The sequence below is a fragment of the Sebastes umbrosus genome, chromosome 13, assembly GCF_015220745.1.
Source record: "Sebastes umbrosus isolate fSebUmb1 chromosome 13, fSebUmb1.pri, whole genome shotgun sequence".
Taxonomy (NCBI): Eukaryota; Metazoa; Chordata; class Actinopteri; order Perciformes; family Sebastidae; genus Sebastes; species Sebastes umbrosus.
Window position 1 is genome coordinate 13142252 of NC_051281.1, and position 14603 is coordinate 13156854.

General features: G+C 42.6%; 1 protein-coding gene across 3 annotated transcripts in view; it reads right to left on the reverse strand.

Annotated features, from left to right (window-relative positions):
- dip2a (disco-interacting protein 2 homolog A) overlaps window positions 1-14603 on the reverse strand; it is a 100649-nt gene that overhangs the window by 18034 nt on the left and 68012 nt on the right. For 2 of the 3 annotated variants that reach the window (XM_037789664.1, XM_037789663.1), the window contains exons 6-12: window positions 12245-12514; window positions 9269-9406; window positions 4502-4621; window positions 2425-2622; window positions 1578-1669; window positions 1087-1197; window positions 65-188 (exon numbers count right to left, since the gene is read on the reverse strand). In XM_037789664.1, the coding sequence (XP_037645592.1) occupies window positions 65-188; window positions 1087-1197; window positions 1578-1669; window positions 2425-2622; window positions 4502-4621; window positions 9269-9406; window positions 12245-12514 (1053 nt within the window). Of the gene's footprint in view, window positions 1-64; window positions 189-1086; window positions 1198-1577; window positions 1670-2424; window positions 2623-4501; window positions 4622-7625; window positions 7668-9268; window positions 9407-12244; window positions 12515-14603 lie in introns of all 3 variants that reach the window. The other variant, XM_037789661.1, reaches the window with a different exon arrangement.

Here is a 14603-nt window from a genome sequence, read left to right on the forward strand (position 1 = left end):
TCAGTTCAAACCAAATGTAACTATGCAGACAGACAGTCAAAATGAAAAAAAAAGCATACCGTACCTTTGAAAGTGGCTACCTCCCCCGTTTGTGCTTTGGGCAAGCCTTTCTGACAGGCGTCAGTGGTCAGTGCCAGCGTGACACCACAGCTGCCCAACAGAAAGCCAATCTGTTGACTTCCTGCATCCTGGGGGACCAAAGAGGATGAAAAGTAGAAGTTCAAACCGTGTCTGTCACACAACAATCAACTATTAAGAGCGACAAAATTCAGAACAGAATGACGCTCGGAAGGAATATGGGAGTTGTAACGTTGAGAAAGAAGGACGACGACTGAAGAGGAAACCTCAGAGCAGCGTACATCAAACAAGCAGCAGGTAAGAAAGCAGAGTGACGGCTAATCACTATTAAAAACCTACTGCCGAGCATCAAAGCCCAATCATAGCAGGAATGAAGCCTGAGATCTGACACGCGCTCACTCATATTTGATTGGCTGTGCAAATTAGCTTAAAGCCAGACTCACGCTGAGCAAACCATACTGTGCAGAAAAGCCAGAAAAAATGTGAGATACTGGGATGGAAAAAGGGCATAGAAAAAAGAAAGAAGGATTGAGGAAGAGAGGGAGGAAACATTTGAGCGAATGAGTTTCTGACTACCGAGAAAAGTTGGCCTGTGATCTATTATTTTGACTGGAATTACATATCATTTCACCTCCGTCAAATCTCATTAATTACAGCACAGCGTCTTCCAACAGTACGCTTATAAAGGGCAAACAAGAACAGGCATTAATATTCAGCCTGTGTAACTAATGTGGGTGAATTTGGTTCAGTTTGAGCTGAAGGATGTGCTGGATGCATCATAACACTCTGTAATTAGAACATTTAGAAGATAATGCTGCTGCCGGGGTTGTAATCATGCAGCACATTAACAAGAGAGAAGATGTTCTGGGATAAATATCTACATTGAAACAAGTGTGCACAACTTTTAAGGCTCTCATTTAGGGGTCACATGTCCAGCAGGGGTCACTAATGCTCTTCACTGTTTATGCAGAACATCACACATTCCCAGGAGACGGTTTTAGCCTTTACCTTTCTGGTCAGCGGCACTTCGATAGGCACAGGTACCAGCTCTGCCAGGAGACAGCCGTAGAAGGCCACCATGAACATCACTGGGTCGTTGTTGGGGAAAACAAGTGCAACCTACAGGCGTATAACAGACACAATATGTTACGGTATGATGTTATGCGCAGTTCTGTTTTACGTTTAAGTATGGGAGGCAAGGACGAGATCGGAAATTAAACATTTCTCCTGACAAATAATGAGGCTGTGATATTATATTTGAAAGGACATGAGAACTGATGGTTGAAAATCGATCACAGAGATGCAGCCTTCTGCAAGGGAGCAATCAGAAATATCAAGATTTCAAACAGGCTGACAATGATAATTTAAGGACTCATGTTCAGAGAAATGCAGTCTTGCACTTGCTGAATATCGTTTTAGGAGCCTCAGCCAAACGCCCAAAATGCAACAAGGAATGTAACATACAACTGACCATCATTGAACATTATCTCAGGACTTACTCTGTCTCCGGGCATGAGCAAAGGCTCATTTCTGGTGCTCAGCTTGTTAAGAAGAGTGTAGGCCAGTTTCTGACTGCGGGTCCATAGTTTACCTACAGAGGTGAACATCAAATATGAACGTCAAATATTTCGTTTGATTTAACAACCCCAGACTCACAAATCAACATAAAAACACACACAATAGCTGAGAATAACACCAGAATACAAAATAAGGTACTGTGTGTAGAGACGGATGCAGGTAGGGATGTAACGATACATCGATATGGATCAATGTATCGATTCAGTGATCAACAATCCAATTTCAGCGATGCATAGTGAAAACATCGATACATATCGTCATCTTTAAGATATGCCTTTATTTTGAAATTCCCATGGCATGTCTGTGTCACCGTTTCCATCCAAGCGCACCTTCGTCCTAAACATTCAAACAGTGCTTAAGTACGAGAAATGTGGCACTTAATAGTGAACAGGAGGTCTATTTTTATTCTTTTTATTAAAAAGAATAGATTGTTTTTCATTTAAATGTCTGGAAGAGCTCGGTAATAAAATTGTCAAATGATATTTTTAAATGTAACTGATTGTGTTGAATAGACATATGATGATATTGTCTCTTAGGCTCCTGAATTGAATCAAATTGAAATCATATCATGGCAGACTTTGTGATATCAGCAATTATTGTATCGCTGTCCAAATAATAAATATATTATTGTGTCGGGATGCAACTTGTGATTTACACTCCTAGACGTAGGCACTTCCTTGTCCATTATTTGTACAGAGAAAACCCACACAGTATGGATGAAAAGAGGTGCTGTTGTTTTCCATCTCCATTGTAATTGTCGATGCCTACCATAGGTGAGTGTGTAGACGGGCTTGCCAGCGTTGTCGAGTGCCGTCAGACAGGGGCTCTTGGGCTGCGTGGTGCCCCACCGCTGTAAGGCTGCTGGCAAGGAGGGAGGCCAGTTGTTGACCACCCCTAGAGGCTCTCCTTCCAGCGGACTCATGTGCTGGCCTTCTGGCTTTGGCTGGTTGGGATCTGGCTGCTGGACTAGATGGGGAAGAGAATGAGGCATCAGTGTGAGGGTGGCTCAATGAATGCCTGTTTCTTGGTGGAGGGAATTACAAAGAAATGTTAAATTTATCTATTATACAACTCTCTTAAAGGAACAATGTGTAGGATCCGGCGGTATCTAGCGGTGAGGTGAGGAGATTGAACTGAAACCTGTCCTGTGTGCCAAGCGTAAAAACGAGAATGGCCCTCTCTAGAGCCATCTGGAGCAACGCCGGTCCATGTGTGTACGTGGGAAGTGAGTGGTGAAGCAAAAGAGAGAGAGTGGCGGCGACGGGACAAAGTAACGTTATCTACTCCGGCCCAAACAGGAAAAGTTAACAGAGTTGGTTTGTCCGTTCTGGGCTACTGTGGAAACATGACGGTGCAACATGGCGGACTGGCCCTTTAAAGGAACAGTGTGTAACATTTTGGGGGACCTATTGGCAGAAATTGAATATAACATTCATAAACATGTTTTCATTAGTGTAAAATCACCGGAAACTAAGAATCGTTGTATTTTCGTTATCTTAGAATGAACCCTTCATATCTACATAGGGAGCGGGTCCTGTTCATGGAGTCCGCCATGTTGCACCATCATGTTTCTACGGTAGCCCAGAAAGGACAAACCAACACTGACTCTAGAGAGAGCCTTTCATGTATTTATGTTACCTGAAGGCCACCGTAGTTCTCTGACACGCTTGTGAAACTGCGGTAACGTGAGCAGCAGAGTGCAAAACCATGGTACCGCCAGCTCCTGTTTGACCTCTGTTGCTCCCAAAGTAGTGTTATTATGGTAAGGATGGCCTCTGAGCGAGGCGAACGGCATCACCACAGTTTTGCACTCGGCGGCTCACGTTACCGCAGTCTTGGAAAGATAGGCGTGGGCGGAGGGGGTACTCAGTTGGTTGCAATCTGCAACCACACCACTAGATGTTGCAAAATCCTACACACTGTACCTTTAAAGGGAGGCAGGGTAATGAAAGCGGTGTGGGGATTGAAAGACACCGACTTGGCTGAAGGATTAAATGTGAGCTGAGTTCTGTCCTTATCAGTCTTAGCTGCCTCAGATACCAATTCCTGAGAAACTTAGAGAAACATGTGCCTTTCAATAAGCCGAAGCTCCCTTTATCCTTCGACTTTCCTCCCTCAACCAAGCACCCTACTCGCTCTTTGACTTCCATCTCTCCATCACTATTCTCCCATCACACTCTCTCCTGAACTCTCATAAATGGAATTCAGAACTGTTTAACCGAGCTGGCAAGATGTCCCCCCACCAAATAAAACACCTCTATCAGGAACAGATAGCGTTAAGCCTGCTGCCATTTCAGCTCTGTGTGTTTTGCTGCTCGCACCAAGCAGACCACAGAGGCGTGCCATGCCACAGTTCCATGTGCCAAAGTCAGGGAGGCTTTACAATTACCTGCTGATGTATTACTATTCCTGCCACTTTGTGTTTATTCAGCCTGGCAGAGAGTCACCCAAAACCCATGATGGGCTAGTAGGAATGGAGGAAATGGTTAGACAGGGCAGGTCCACTGTGAACCACTCCCTTAGCCCACCTGGTGGTCTCAGCTCCACCAAGAGACAAAATAACAACCACTGATGTAAAGGTGTGCCTTGACTGTTTATTTGTGAGGCGTGGTGAGGTCAATATGACATTTTGATCTCGGCCAAAGCTGGAAAACTCCACTGAAAGCTACGAAGATATTAGATCTTAAAGTGGATGTTTAAAGAGCAGGATTGTTTGTATCAAATACAGCCTTTAACTGCTGAAGTCTCTGATCAGTATGCTGATCAAACCACAGTAAGACAGATGCGTTTTTTCATGATTTATTGATTTAATAGAAGCAATGTAATTACTTTCAGGCCAGCTTACCGTCCAAGAGCTCCTCAAAGTCGTCGACAAAGAACTCTCGCAGCGGCGGTCGCTTTGGTCTCTTCAGAGTGTTGAGCAACTGCTGGATTTTAGAGGAGACGCGACTGTTGACTGGAACACCTACACAATGAGATCGGAGGGGATGAAAAGAAAAGGGTAGGGGGGAATAAACAGACAATGATATGGAGAGAAATACAGACATGGAGAAGAAAAGGGGTGGAAATAGATAGAAAAGATGTGTAGACAAATTGATTGAGAGATGGATGAAGTGAGGGGACGGGGATGGATGAGGGAAGGACGGATAAGAAAAGAAGAGAGAAAAGGTCAGAGTGGGGCTCTAATGCGACATAGAGGACAACCAGCTGTCACTCACACTGTAGCAAGACAACAAAACAGCGGACCTCTACAGTCACCTGGAGGTCAAAGGTTACAGGCTTTCAGTCCAGATATACTCTCTAGAATCACCGACAAACCTCACAGGCTGTTAAATCAGAAAATGAGGAGCCTCCTCGCCTGCTGCCTAGCAACAACGATGTCCTCCCTGCATTAAGTGATTCACGAGGTGTCTCTAAAGGTGTCTGTTTCACATACGCTCTGCAAAATTCATAAATGTGGGAGGCTAAAACCAACTATAACCCAGTCAAGTCAAAATATATGCAAGTCATTTGACATGTATGTTAAAATTGCCGCACCAGACATGAATACAATACTCAAGAAGCATAATCGCAGAGACATGGATCTTTGTAAACACATGAATGAAGGAGCAGGACAGGTTAGAAACAACAGACTAAGAATGAACGAAGAGGTGTCCGGTTAGATTTCCCTCCCATTTTGGACATGGATGTGCAGACTATAATCATCATCGGACATCATTTCCTCCATATGATTTTACTTTGGGAGGGGTGGTCTGTGTCAGACATTCCAGACAGCCACAGGAGACGAAGGCCACAGCTGCACGCAGCTCGCCTGATCTATCTTACTATAATAAGCCCGGCTCAGACAGACTCTGCCTCCTCGTGAAGGGACAGATGTACTGGGAGGAGTCGCGTGGGGGTCAGCGCTGCACCTGATGGGCCAATTAGAAAGCCCCAGACACACGGGACAACATCTGAGGGCCCTGAACCCCATCCACTCACTGATGCCTTGATCGTTAATATCACAGCCAACCAGCACCCGCCTGTGATTTCATAATTTCATAATTTATCCACCCACAGTATTAAATTACAACGCAAACACTGGCTCTTGTTTAATTTTGGGAAAAAATGGCACACCATGCTTTCGTAGTAATGTGTATTTACTAACCAGCTATGACCATAACAAAGATGGAGATCTTTTTTTTTTTCTTATTGTTAATGAATTCCATGGAAAGACCAAAACCAACAATGTGTTAGTCTGTCTCTTAATATGTTTGGCTTCCTTACCCTGTCTGTGGCTCTAAGCCACAAGCTCATTTGTTCCTACTGGAGCTGTAATTATTTTAAAACGGTTCAAATATATAGTTTAATTTTTAGGAAGTAATTTCCTAATGCCCTGCTGGGCATTGTAGTTTTTTTTGTTTTTTTTAAAGATGCTCATTTTCAGGTTCATACTTTTATTTTGGGTTTCTACTGGAATATGTTTTCATACTTTAATGTTCAAAAAACACTTTTTTTTTCGCACACCGACTGTGCTGCAGCACCTCTTTTCACCCTCTGTCTGAAACGCTCTGTTTGAGCTCCGGCCCTGATCCCTACTCAAAACGGAGGAGCATTTGTTGGGGACTATTTTCAGCCATGGATTAATAAACATTTGGTGCTCTAGTGCAGTGGTTCCCAACCTGGGGTCCGGGCCCCCATTATGGGGGCGCCAAACATCACAGGGGGTGCGCCTGCTCTAAGGTTGTCAAAATTTGATTAGCGCTAAAATCATAATAACACACTCGCTGGATAATTTATACAAACGTCTCTATATAAAAGTATTTAAAATTACGTTTTTTGCTACTTAGTAGGTCATATTCAGTTTAAACCCAGTATTTGTGCACAGTTGAAGGTAGAGATTAGGCAACACTAACTAGTATTATACTATTTGTAGAATTATATTCCAGTGGTGGTTGCATAGCAGAGCATTGTTTCGGACTTGTGTGATCCAAATATCTCAAATAACTCCTTATTGGACAAAAAGATTGATGTACTAATTAAAAAAATTCACATGTTTTTATCCAACAAAATATTCTGCCTAAATCCATATTTGTTGGTGTTTAGCCTTTCAAAAACAACATTTTCACTGCGGTCAAAAAACTGCTTTTCTTATATACAAGTAGGGGGCAGCACAACGACGGTGTTGGGTTGATTCAAAATATCATTTATCATAATGAAGGAACATGTCATGTCAGTGTGGCTCACTGTTTTTGAACATAATTGAGGTCTATGGCACAGAGGAATCAGCTATATCATACTCTGGATACACAGACAATACTTGTTAGTAGGATTAATTGTTGGTTTTGGTCTTTTCATGGGATTTGTTGACAAAAATGCACCACAGTATGCATGCTCCATCAAGACACCAACACATACAGCGTCAGTAACCGAGTCCAGATGGAACCAAAGTTACTGTGTGGCATGTTTTCTACACCCAAATATGTGTTGTTATTAAAATGGCGACAGCGCTAGACGGCTGCCGTCACAGAGAGCCCACTGTGTGGCTACGGGCTAACAGGCCTGTGTCATAGTGAGAAACATAAACTGACAAGTCTCAGTGTCTCAGTGGGTGCGCAGAAACCAGTATGTCAACATGGTAATTACTCACAACCCCGAATGAATAGTTAGACCTGTCATGGAAAACGCCTTTTCACACAATCTGCCTCAACATCATCAATTTAAAGAGCATATACTGTAGGCTTGAAGATGCTATAAATGCTGAAGCCTTTGCAACACACGCAGCTTTACAAACACACACACACACACACAAACACAGGAATCTAATTACTGAATTCGCTGCATATATTTTTGGAAAACACACACGGCTTGGACAAGTGCTAGACCTGACAGTGGAGGCGAAGGCGGAAACACACATGAACACAAATGCACACGCAGCAGAGTGCACATATAGAGGACTGCCATAGAGTTGGAAGAACAGTTATAAATACCATCCATTAAACTGAGGGATCCTTCACTTCTCCACTCACAGCCTGGAGGAGAGACACATCAGGATGTCAATGAAACAGTCCTGCTAACTTTGTGTGTGAGACTGTGAACGTGTGAATGTGCGATAGAGAAATCCAGCAGCAGCCAGACGAAGGTGAGAGTAAGCTTATAAAGACACACACTGTTGTTGTGGTACCATGACAACTAAGATAGGATTTCTTGCTGTTTTTTTGCTATTTTCGTCATTATTTTAATGACTTCTGTGCGAAAACTTGCAGCGTGGGTTTGAAACATCTTGAACACCGACAGAAGGGATAAAAAATGACATCTTTTAAAACTCTCATCCTCTTTATGTGTCAGCTAGGTGGGCTGGTTTAGCATTTATTAGCAGTGAAAACCCCGGTGACGCACACACTCTTAATGACAGAGGATGGATGGCAGGAAGGTAACAGCTCTGCTGAAGCGCTGTTCCAGTTTTCTGGCTGCTAGCTTATTAAGTACATGGGACATTAATTCAAAGCAGCATTTCAGCTCTGATGTTGAATGGATGAAGATGAAAGGGTGACAGGAACACATTGGCGCTGCTTTTAAAGGACTGCTCGACCAGATTGTCAATGATGGCAATAAACTTGGTGCTTGTAAAAACGTCTATCTTAACGCATGAAAGTAAATCTTTTCCACTTCACTCAACCCATTTTTGTCGTTTTTAGGGGGGTACAGAGAGTCTTTATGGGGAGATAGATTTAACCATTTTTTTCCACTCGAGAATTGATAAAAATGATCAATAACCCTTCCAAAATACCACATAAAGACACCAAGACCTTGAGGAACACCATAGAAAAAGCTATGCCGTGATTCGGAATCAAAAACTTTTGACATTTGGAAATTTCTGCAAGAATTACATTTTTCGGCGATTGGATGGCGAGCGCTTCTGTTCTGGAAACTGCTCAGAAACCCCCTTATCTTCAGTCTACCTAGGAAAGCTATACATCCTCTGAATGCCCTAGGTCTGTAGCTTGTGGTTGTAAAGTTTCATCAGGCTGTGATTATCCTAGAGGTCACCACATCATTTCATACAGTGAGGTCAACTTTCAAAAAATTGTCTCACTACAATGAAATGGCTACTACGGGGACTAACATCATCACACATGAATACAATTGGACTCATTGGATCCACAAGAGTCTCAGCTTTACAGTGGTTATCCATCTCTACAATGCACAGCATCCAATTGTCAATATATCCGATAGCCCATCTGGAAACTGCTGGCAGTGTTGGGTGGATACTAGACTGTGCTGTGTGAATGATGAATGATGTTTAGCGGCTGTTAATTTCATGCACTGATTCACTAACAACACGACAAGAACTGAATCACATGAAACACTGTTCCTGTATTAATCTTTATCAATTGTGTGTGTTTTATTAGTGAAAATGACATATTAAGCATCAAGGTAGAAACATGGTGTTACTTTGGGGAGGGGTTGGAGAGGTGCAGTGTTACCATGGCAACACAAGAGGGTCAGTCAGCAGCTTGTGCCAGTCTGACAGGCAGACTGACTAAGGAGAAGACAGAGGGACAGACAGCAGGGGAGAAAGGGAGGTGACTATGTGTGTGTGTGTCTTTGTGTGTGTGAGTAAGAAACTCACCATCTGCAGTCTCCATGACGCTGGTGTGGTGGTTATAGCCCCGGGAGACGCCTCGCACCGAGGCCACCTGGGGCCGCTCCGCATGAAGCGAGGAGCGCTCCGACAGCCCCGTCACATCGGGGGGCGCTGAGTGGTTATCTGTGGTGAGTGGGGCGTCGGGGGTTAAAAGGTCAAACGGCAGGCTTTTGCTTTTGGCTATCGTTGCTAAATGAAAGTCCACTTCATGAGCTTGTAAACAAACTGATCTGACAGCTGAGGGGTGTGATTGATTGATTTTGTCAACTGCAAGTGCAGAGGAGTGTGTTTTAACAAGGTTTTCATATTTTACCTCCGTTTTAACTACCTGATATGATAATGAATGAATGGTCGGCACGGCCCCAGCATCGAGAAACAGACAGGAGCTCCGAAACCAGAGAAAAGCAGTGTACTGCTGTGGACGGGGGTGGCAGAAAAACATATTTAGCCACCTAACAGAAAGGCTCACCTAAAATAATTGATATACGTTTAAGTGTACACTATATCTAAATATTTTTTGGCGGCGAACTGAACTGAAAATGAAACATATCTATACTGTTTTTGTCATCTGAACCTGCTGGATTTGGAGAGAGATAAGTTTCACTTTCAGTTCAGTTCCCCGTCAGCAAGGAGAAGGAAAGGGCTGTCTGACGGTAAGGTAAAGCGGTGAAAATATTCTACATATAGCATACACTTGGGTGAGCCTTTCTTGTAGGTGGCTAAAATACATTTTGCTGCTGCCCCTGTCCACAGCAGTACATTGCTTTGTTCCGGTGTAATACACCTACTATGGAGAAGTACCTCATACAACCCCACTTCAAAACACCCGAACAATCACTTTAACTCTAAAAATGATGCCTCACAATGAAGTTTCACAGATCTGTTAACAACACGCTGCCAAGACCTCTTTAAACTGAATCAGTAAACCTGATGGGAAACATCAAAACACCTGGAAATGCTACATGGGCAAATAAAACAAAAATGATTATTAAATCAAACATATTTGTATAGCACAAGCGAGGCAGTGCGATATACTGTACCCTGTCTACTTTATTAAGTTTACAACCGAAAGCAATCCAATACTACAGATCTGCCACAAATTCTACATTTAGGAAGATTATAAAGTTCAGGTTTTGAGAGGCGTTAATTAGTCCTGTCCTCGTCGACTAACACTCATATGCTTTTGTTGAATCAATTAGTTGTTTTAATCGACAGATCTATAAAACTGAGTTTCTCCACAAAGAATCACAAGAAAGCACGACTTTAAATCTTGTGTTTACCAGAGATGTACTGATAAAAGTTTCTTGGAAAGAAGTCATTCAGCATGGAAAAAGCATAAAAAATGGACTAATAAATGTGAACCTATAAACACTAAAGTGTAACACAGTGTTGTTGGAACCAAAAAGAGTGAAGGCCTACTAGTCTTTGTCTATCGCTGAAGTGAATGACAGACAGAATCATTTTGAAGGGTCAAGGAACAGCATAATATGGGAGATTTATTTACAGCTCCATTCAGCACCAGCAGTCACTGCTGCTACTTTATGACAGCAACCTTGAGGGGAGACGGGCTGGACAGAAATCCGACAGCTCCATCCTAACAGGATATCGTTCTGCCAGCAGACACACATGACCACACACACACACACACACATACGAGCGAGAAACCGTCTCACTTTGCTGCTGCGAGAGAGACGGATGGAGATGAATCCACTGAAGCTCATTAACTAGCTTGTGACACTCGCATGGCAACATGGAACGAGTAGCTTTAACGGGGAAGTGGCTGTTTGCCCCTTCACATGACTGAATGACAGTGAGATGGCAGACGGAGACGACTATTAGAGAGACGTAAATTAATGGTGCTCTCACACCTGTAGTTCGGTTCATTTGGTCTGGACCAAAATCATCCATTGTTGCATTTTAGTTCTGGTTCGGTTCCTGTTCACACTGACTCTTTACTAACAAACCAAGAGGAGTAAACATGAAGTTATACAGTCTGACAGCAGACTCATTCATTGTTTTCCTGTATCATCAGGACCCACGTGGGGGAAATCAAATTCCAGTGACTGACAGAAGTTTATGCAGCACATTAATGCTTCTGATGTGTATATTTATGTTCTTTAGTGTCACAAAGAGCTCCTGAAGAAATAACTGATAATATGCATTATTAGTATTATAAGACTGCAAACCAAAAAACAAACTCAAATCCGTTCGGTTAGTACGTTTCATTTTGGGCTGATGATGCAGGATGACAATCGCCAAAACTGTCCAATCAAGGAGTTACCTGTCCGTCTGTATAACTTCATGATTACTCCTCTTGGTTCGTTGAAAAAAGTCAGTGTGAACGGGAACCAGACCAGGACTACGATGCAACAATATATAATTTTTTCCCTCCGTCCGGACCAAAAGAACCCGACCTACAGGTGTGAAAGCACCCTAAAACTCTGTCGCTGGTTTCCTTTGTCTTTTCCTCATCAAATGCTTTTGTGTATCCGTAGGGAGATATGGCTTCGGCAGTAGCAGATGTGTAAGACATCGCTGTCTGTCTGCGATAACTGTCTGAGCAACATAATACAAGTAAGATGTCTCCTTTGACAAGATCAATTCTAATTGACTGGCAATAATACAACTTCTGCTGATATCAGCAAAAGTAAGACAATAGGAAAAGTAAAAAAATCTGTCTGCAGATTCTGTTATTCATGTATATCTAGATGGAGGAATTCAAAACCATACAGGTAAGCAGGGGATTCTGCGGGTTTGTTAAAGGACTGAATGTGATTTTACCATGAAGGCAATGAAAACGTAATCTCATTCTAGTTCTACAACACCTTCCTACTTCAGCTCACAACCACCTCTGAACTAATGGGATGAAAGCGCTGCATCAATTAAAAGGGGACAAGAACATACAGATCGACCATTCGTAATGTGACGGCGTGTGATACTGTGTGTTTGTGTGTCACTGACCTAGCTGGGTGTGTGCCATTAGGTCGGCCAGTGCGGTAGCTGCTGCGTTGGCGTTGAGAGCTGCGTGGGCAGTGGTGTTGGTGGTGGTGACGGATCTCCCTCCCGGGTGGGATGAAGTGGATGACGCGGAGGATGAGGTGGACGAACCCTGGATGACACGGTTAAACCAGTGCTCAACGGCTGGGTGGCCGTGGCCCTGGTAGGGCGTGGAGGTGGCCAGACGTCCCTGCCGGCGCAGCGAGCCCTCGTCTTCCGACGCTGAGGAGGTGTCTGTGTTTGACAGGTCAAGACAGGGCAGCGTCACAATAGTGGACAAAGACATGGGGCTGCAGGATTCAGATGATATGCAGATGATACATTATTCTACTTATATATACACTGGAGAGAGTACATATAAGCAGGTGGGATGGCCAGATGATTTCAATGGGGATGGGAGTTGTTAGGCTGAGGGATGCTGAAGTATTTGATATTTGATTGCCTATAAAAGTAGCCATAATAACAACACAGTCATAAAGACAGTCCACTGCAACTATACATGTACTATATATGAATGATATAGTGTCAACAAACAAACCAGAGTATTTCATATTTGTAGACGACGAGAGAATGAAACAGGAATAACAATAATGAAGGAATACAACTAACAAAGGCAGCTTTTTAAGATAAATATTTATGGTACAAACTACACAAAGTTATGGTATGTATACGGCCACCCAATTCAACTGTTATCAGGACATTAAATAGGCATTATCGGTCACTATAAGCACCATAGATGTGGGTCATTAGGGGGCCTATTACACCTACTACGTTTCAATAGTGAAAGTGAGACTTAAAAGCAACACGTTCCAACCTGTGAAACTTAATGAAACGTCACATTTTGAACACAAACAAAAAGGTTTCTTTAGGTTTAGGCAACAAAAATACAATTTCTTTAGGTTGAGGCAAAAAAAACAGTAAGGTTTAAGCAACAAAATTACAAACTACAAAGAAAACACTTTATGAAGTTTAGGAAAACCACTATTTTGGGTTTAAATAACTACGAACACAAAGACAACTACACGTTGTTGGTTGCTCCTGTCATAATTACTACAGTCGCTAGAGGTCGCGGTCCTATTTAATAGCCTGACAACAGTCTAATCAGCTGATACAGTAGCTAAGCAGTTATAAGAACTTTATTATCTAACCGATACTGGTATTCCTGCTTGAAGGTGTTTTGAAAAAATACATACATACTGTACTTGCATATAATACACACACAAACTGAAAAACTGAAATAGCCTGACCAAATTTCCTATATAATGGTAGTATAATACTTAGCTAAGTGTAATGTATGCTTAGGTTATTATGGCTTGGACTCGAACAGAGTCACTGATGATTTTTACCGCCTCTCCCTTGAGGCGGCTGTGAGCAGTTGGTCTCAGCAAAAAATAGCCCAAACAGGAACAACTTCAAAGCAAGGTAAGGATCATTCAAAATGAACACAATCCACTTCATCTGCCAAGCTCCCACAAACATCTGTTCTTTCAACAGGATCACTGAAGTTACACAAGAGCAGGCCAGTCTGAGATTTGTATTCTGCAGAGAACTGAGTGCAACGAAACGGCTAAACGGGCTTAGGCATCACTCACTTGAGAAAATCACAGCGGTTTTCAAAAATCACCAAGAAAGGTCACACTTTGCCCCATTATGTATCATTAACAAAGTAAACAGCAATAACTCATATTAAGTACAAAACTCATTCACACGTATCAAAGTCTCTGAGTATACTTTACAAAACAAAACCTATCCCAAGTCCACTTTACCATTTTCCACCAAGGCATTTTGTGGTATCGAATCTCAAACCACTTCTGTGCGATTCGACAGCTAAAAAAAAGTCACTCAGCCAGGAAATCTGGTTCTGCCGCGGCACCAACACTTGGCTGGTCCAGACTAGAACCGCAAACTGCATATGTCAAAGGCTGGGGATGGGGTTATCGTTACCAATTATGGCTGACCCGAATGCTTTGAAGCGTTGACCGTTGCCACGTAATAGACCTCAAAATCAGTATTCCAATTCTTGCTTCGGTTTTTGCTTTTTCATATACATATGAGTATGTAATAATAATGTATAAATCCCCAAATAGCCCATGAAATAAGGAATAATTCAACAACATTATTCATATTCATATTCAACATTAATTGTTATTAGTTCTTTTAGGTCCTCCACAGAAATTCAACTTGAGGGAGCATCGAGGTGTTTGGACGACAATGTAGACTCGCAAAGCCAGGGGTGTAGGTTCGAGTTGGACATAAGGGGGTATGAGAGGATACGCCACAGACATTTATAAAACAGAGATTAAGCCTGTGTGTGTGACCAGCA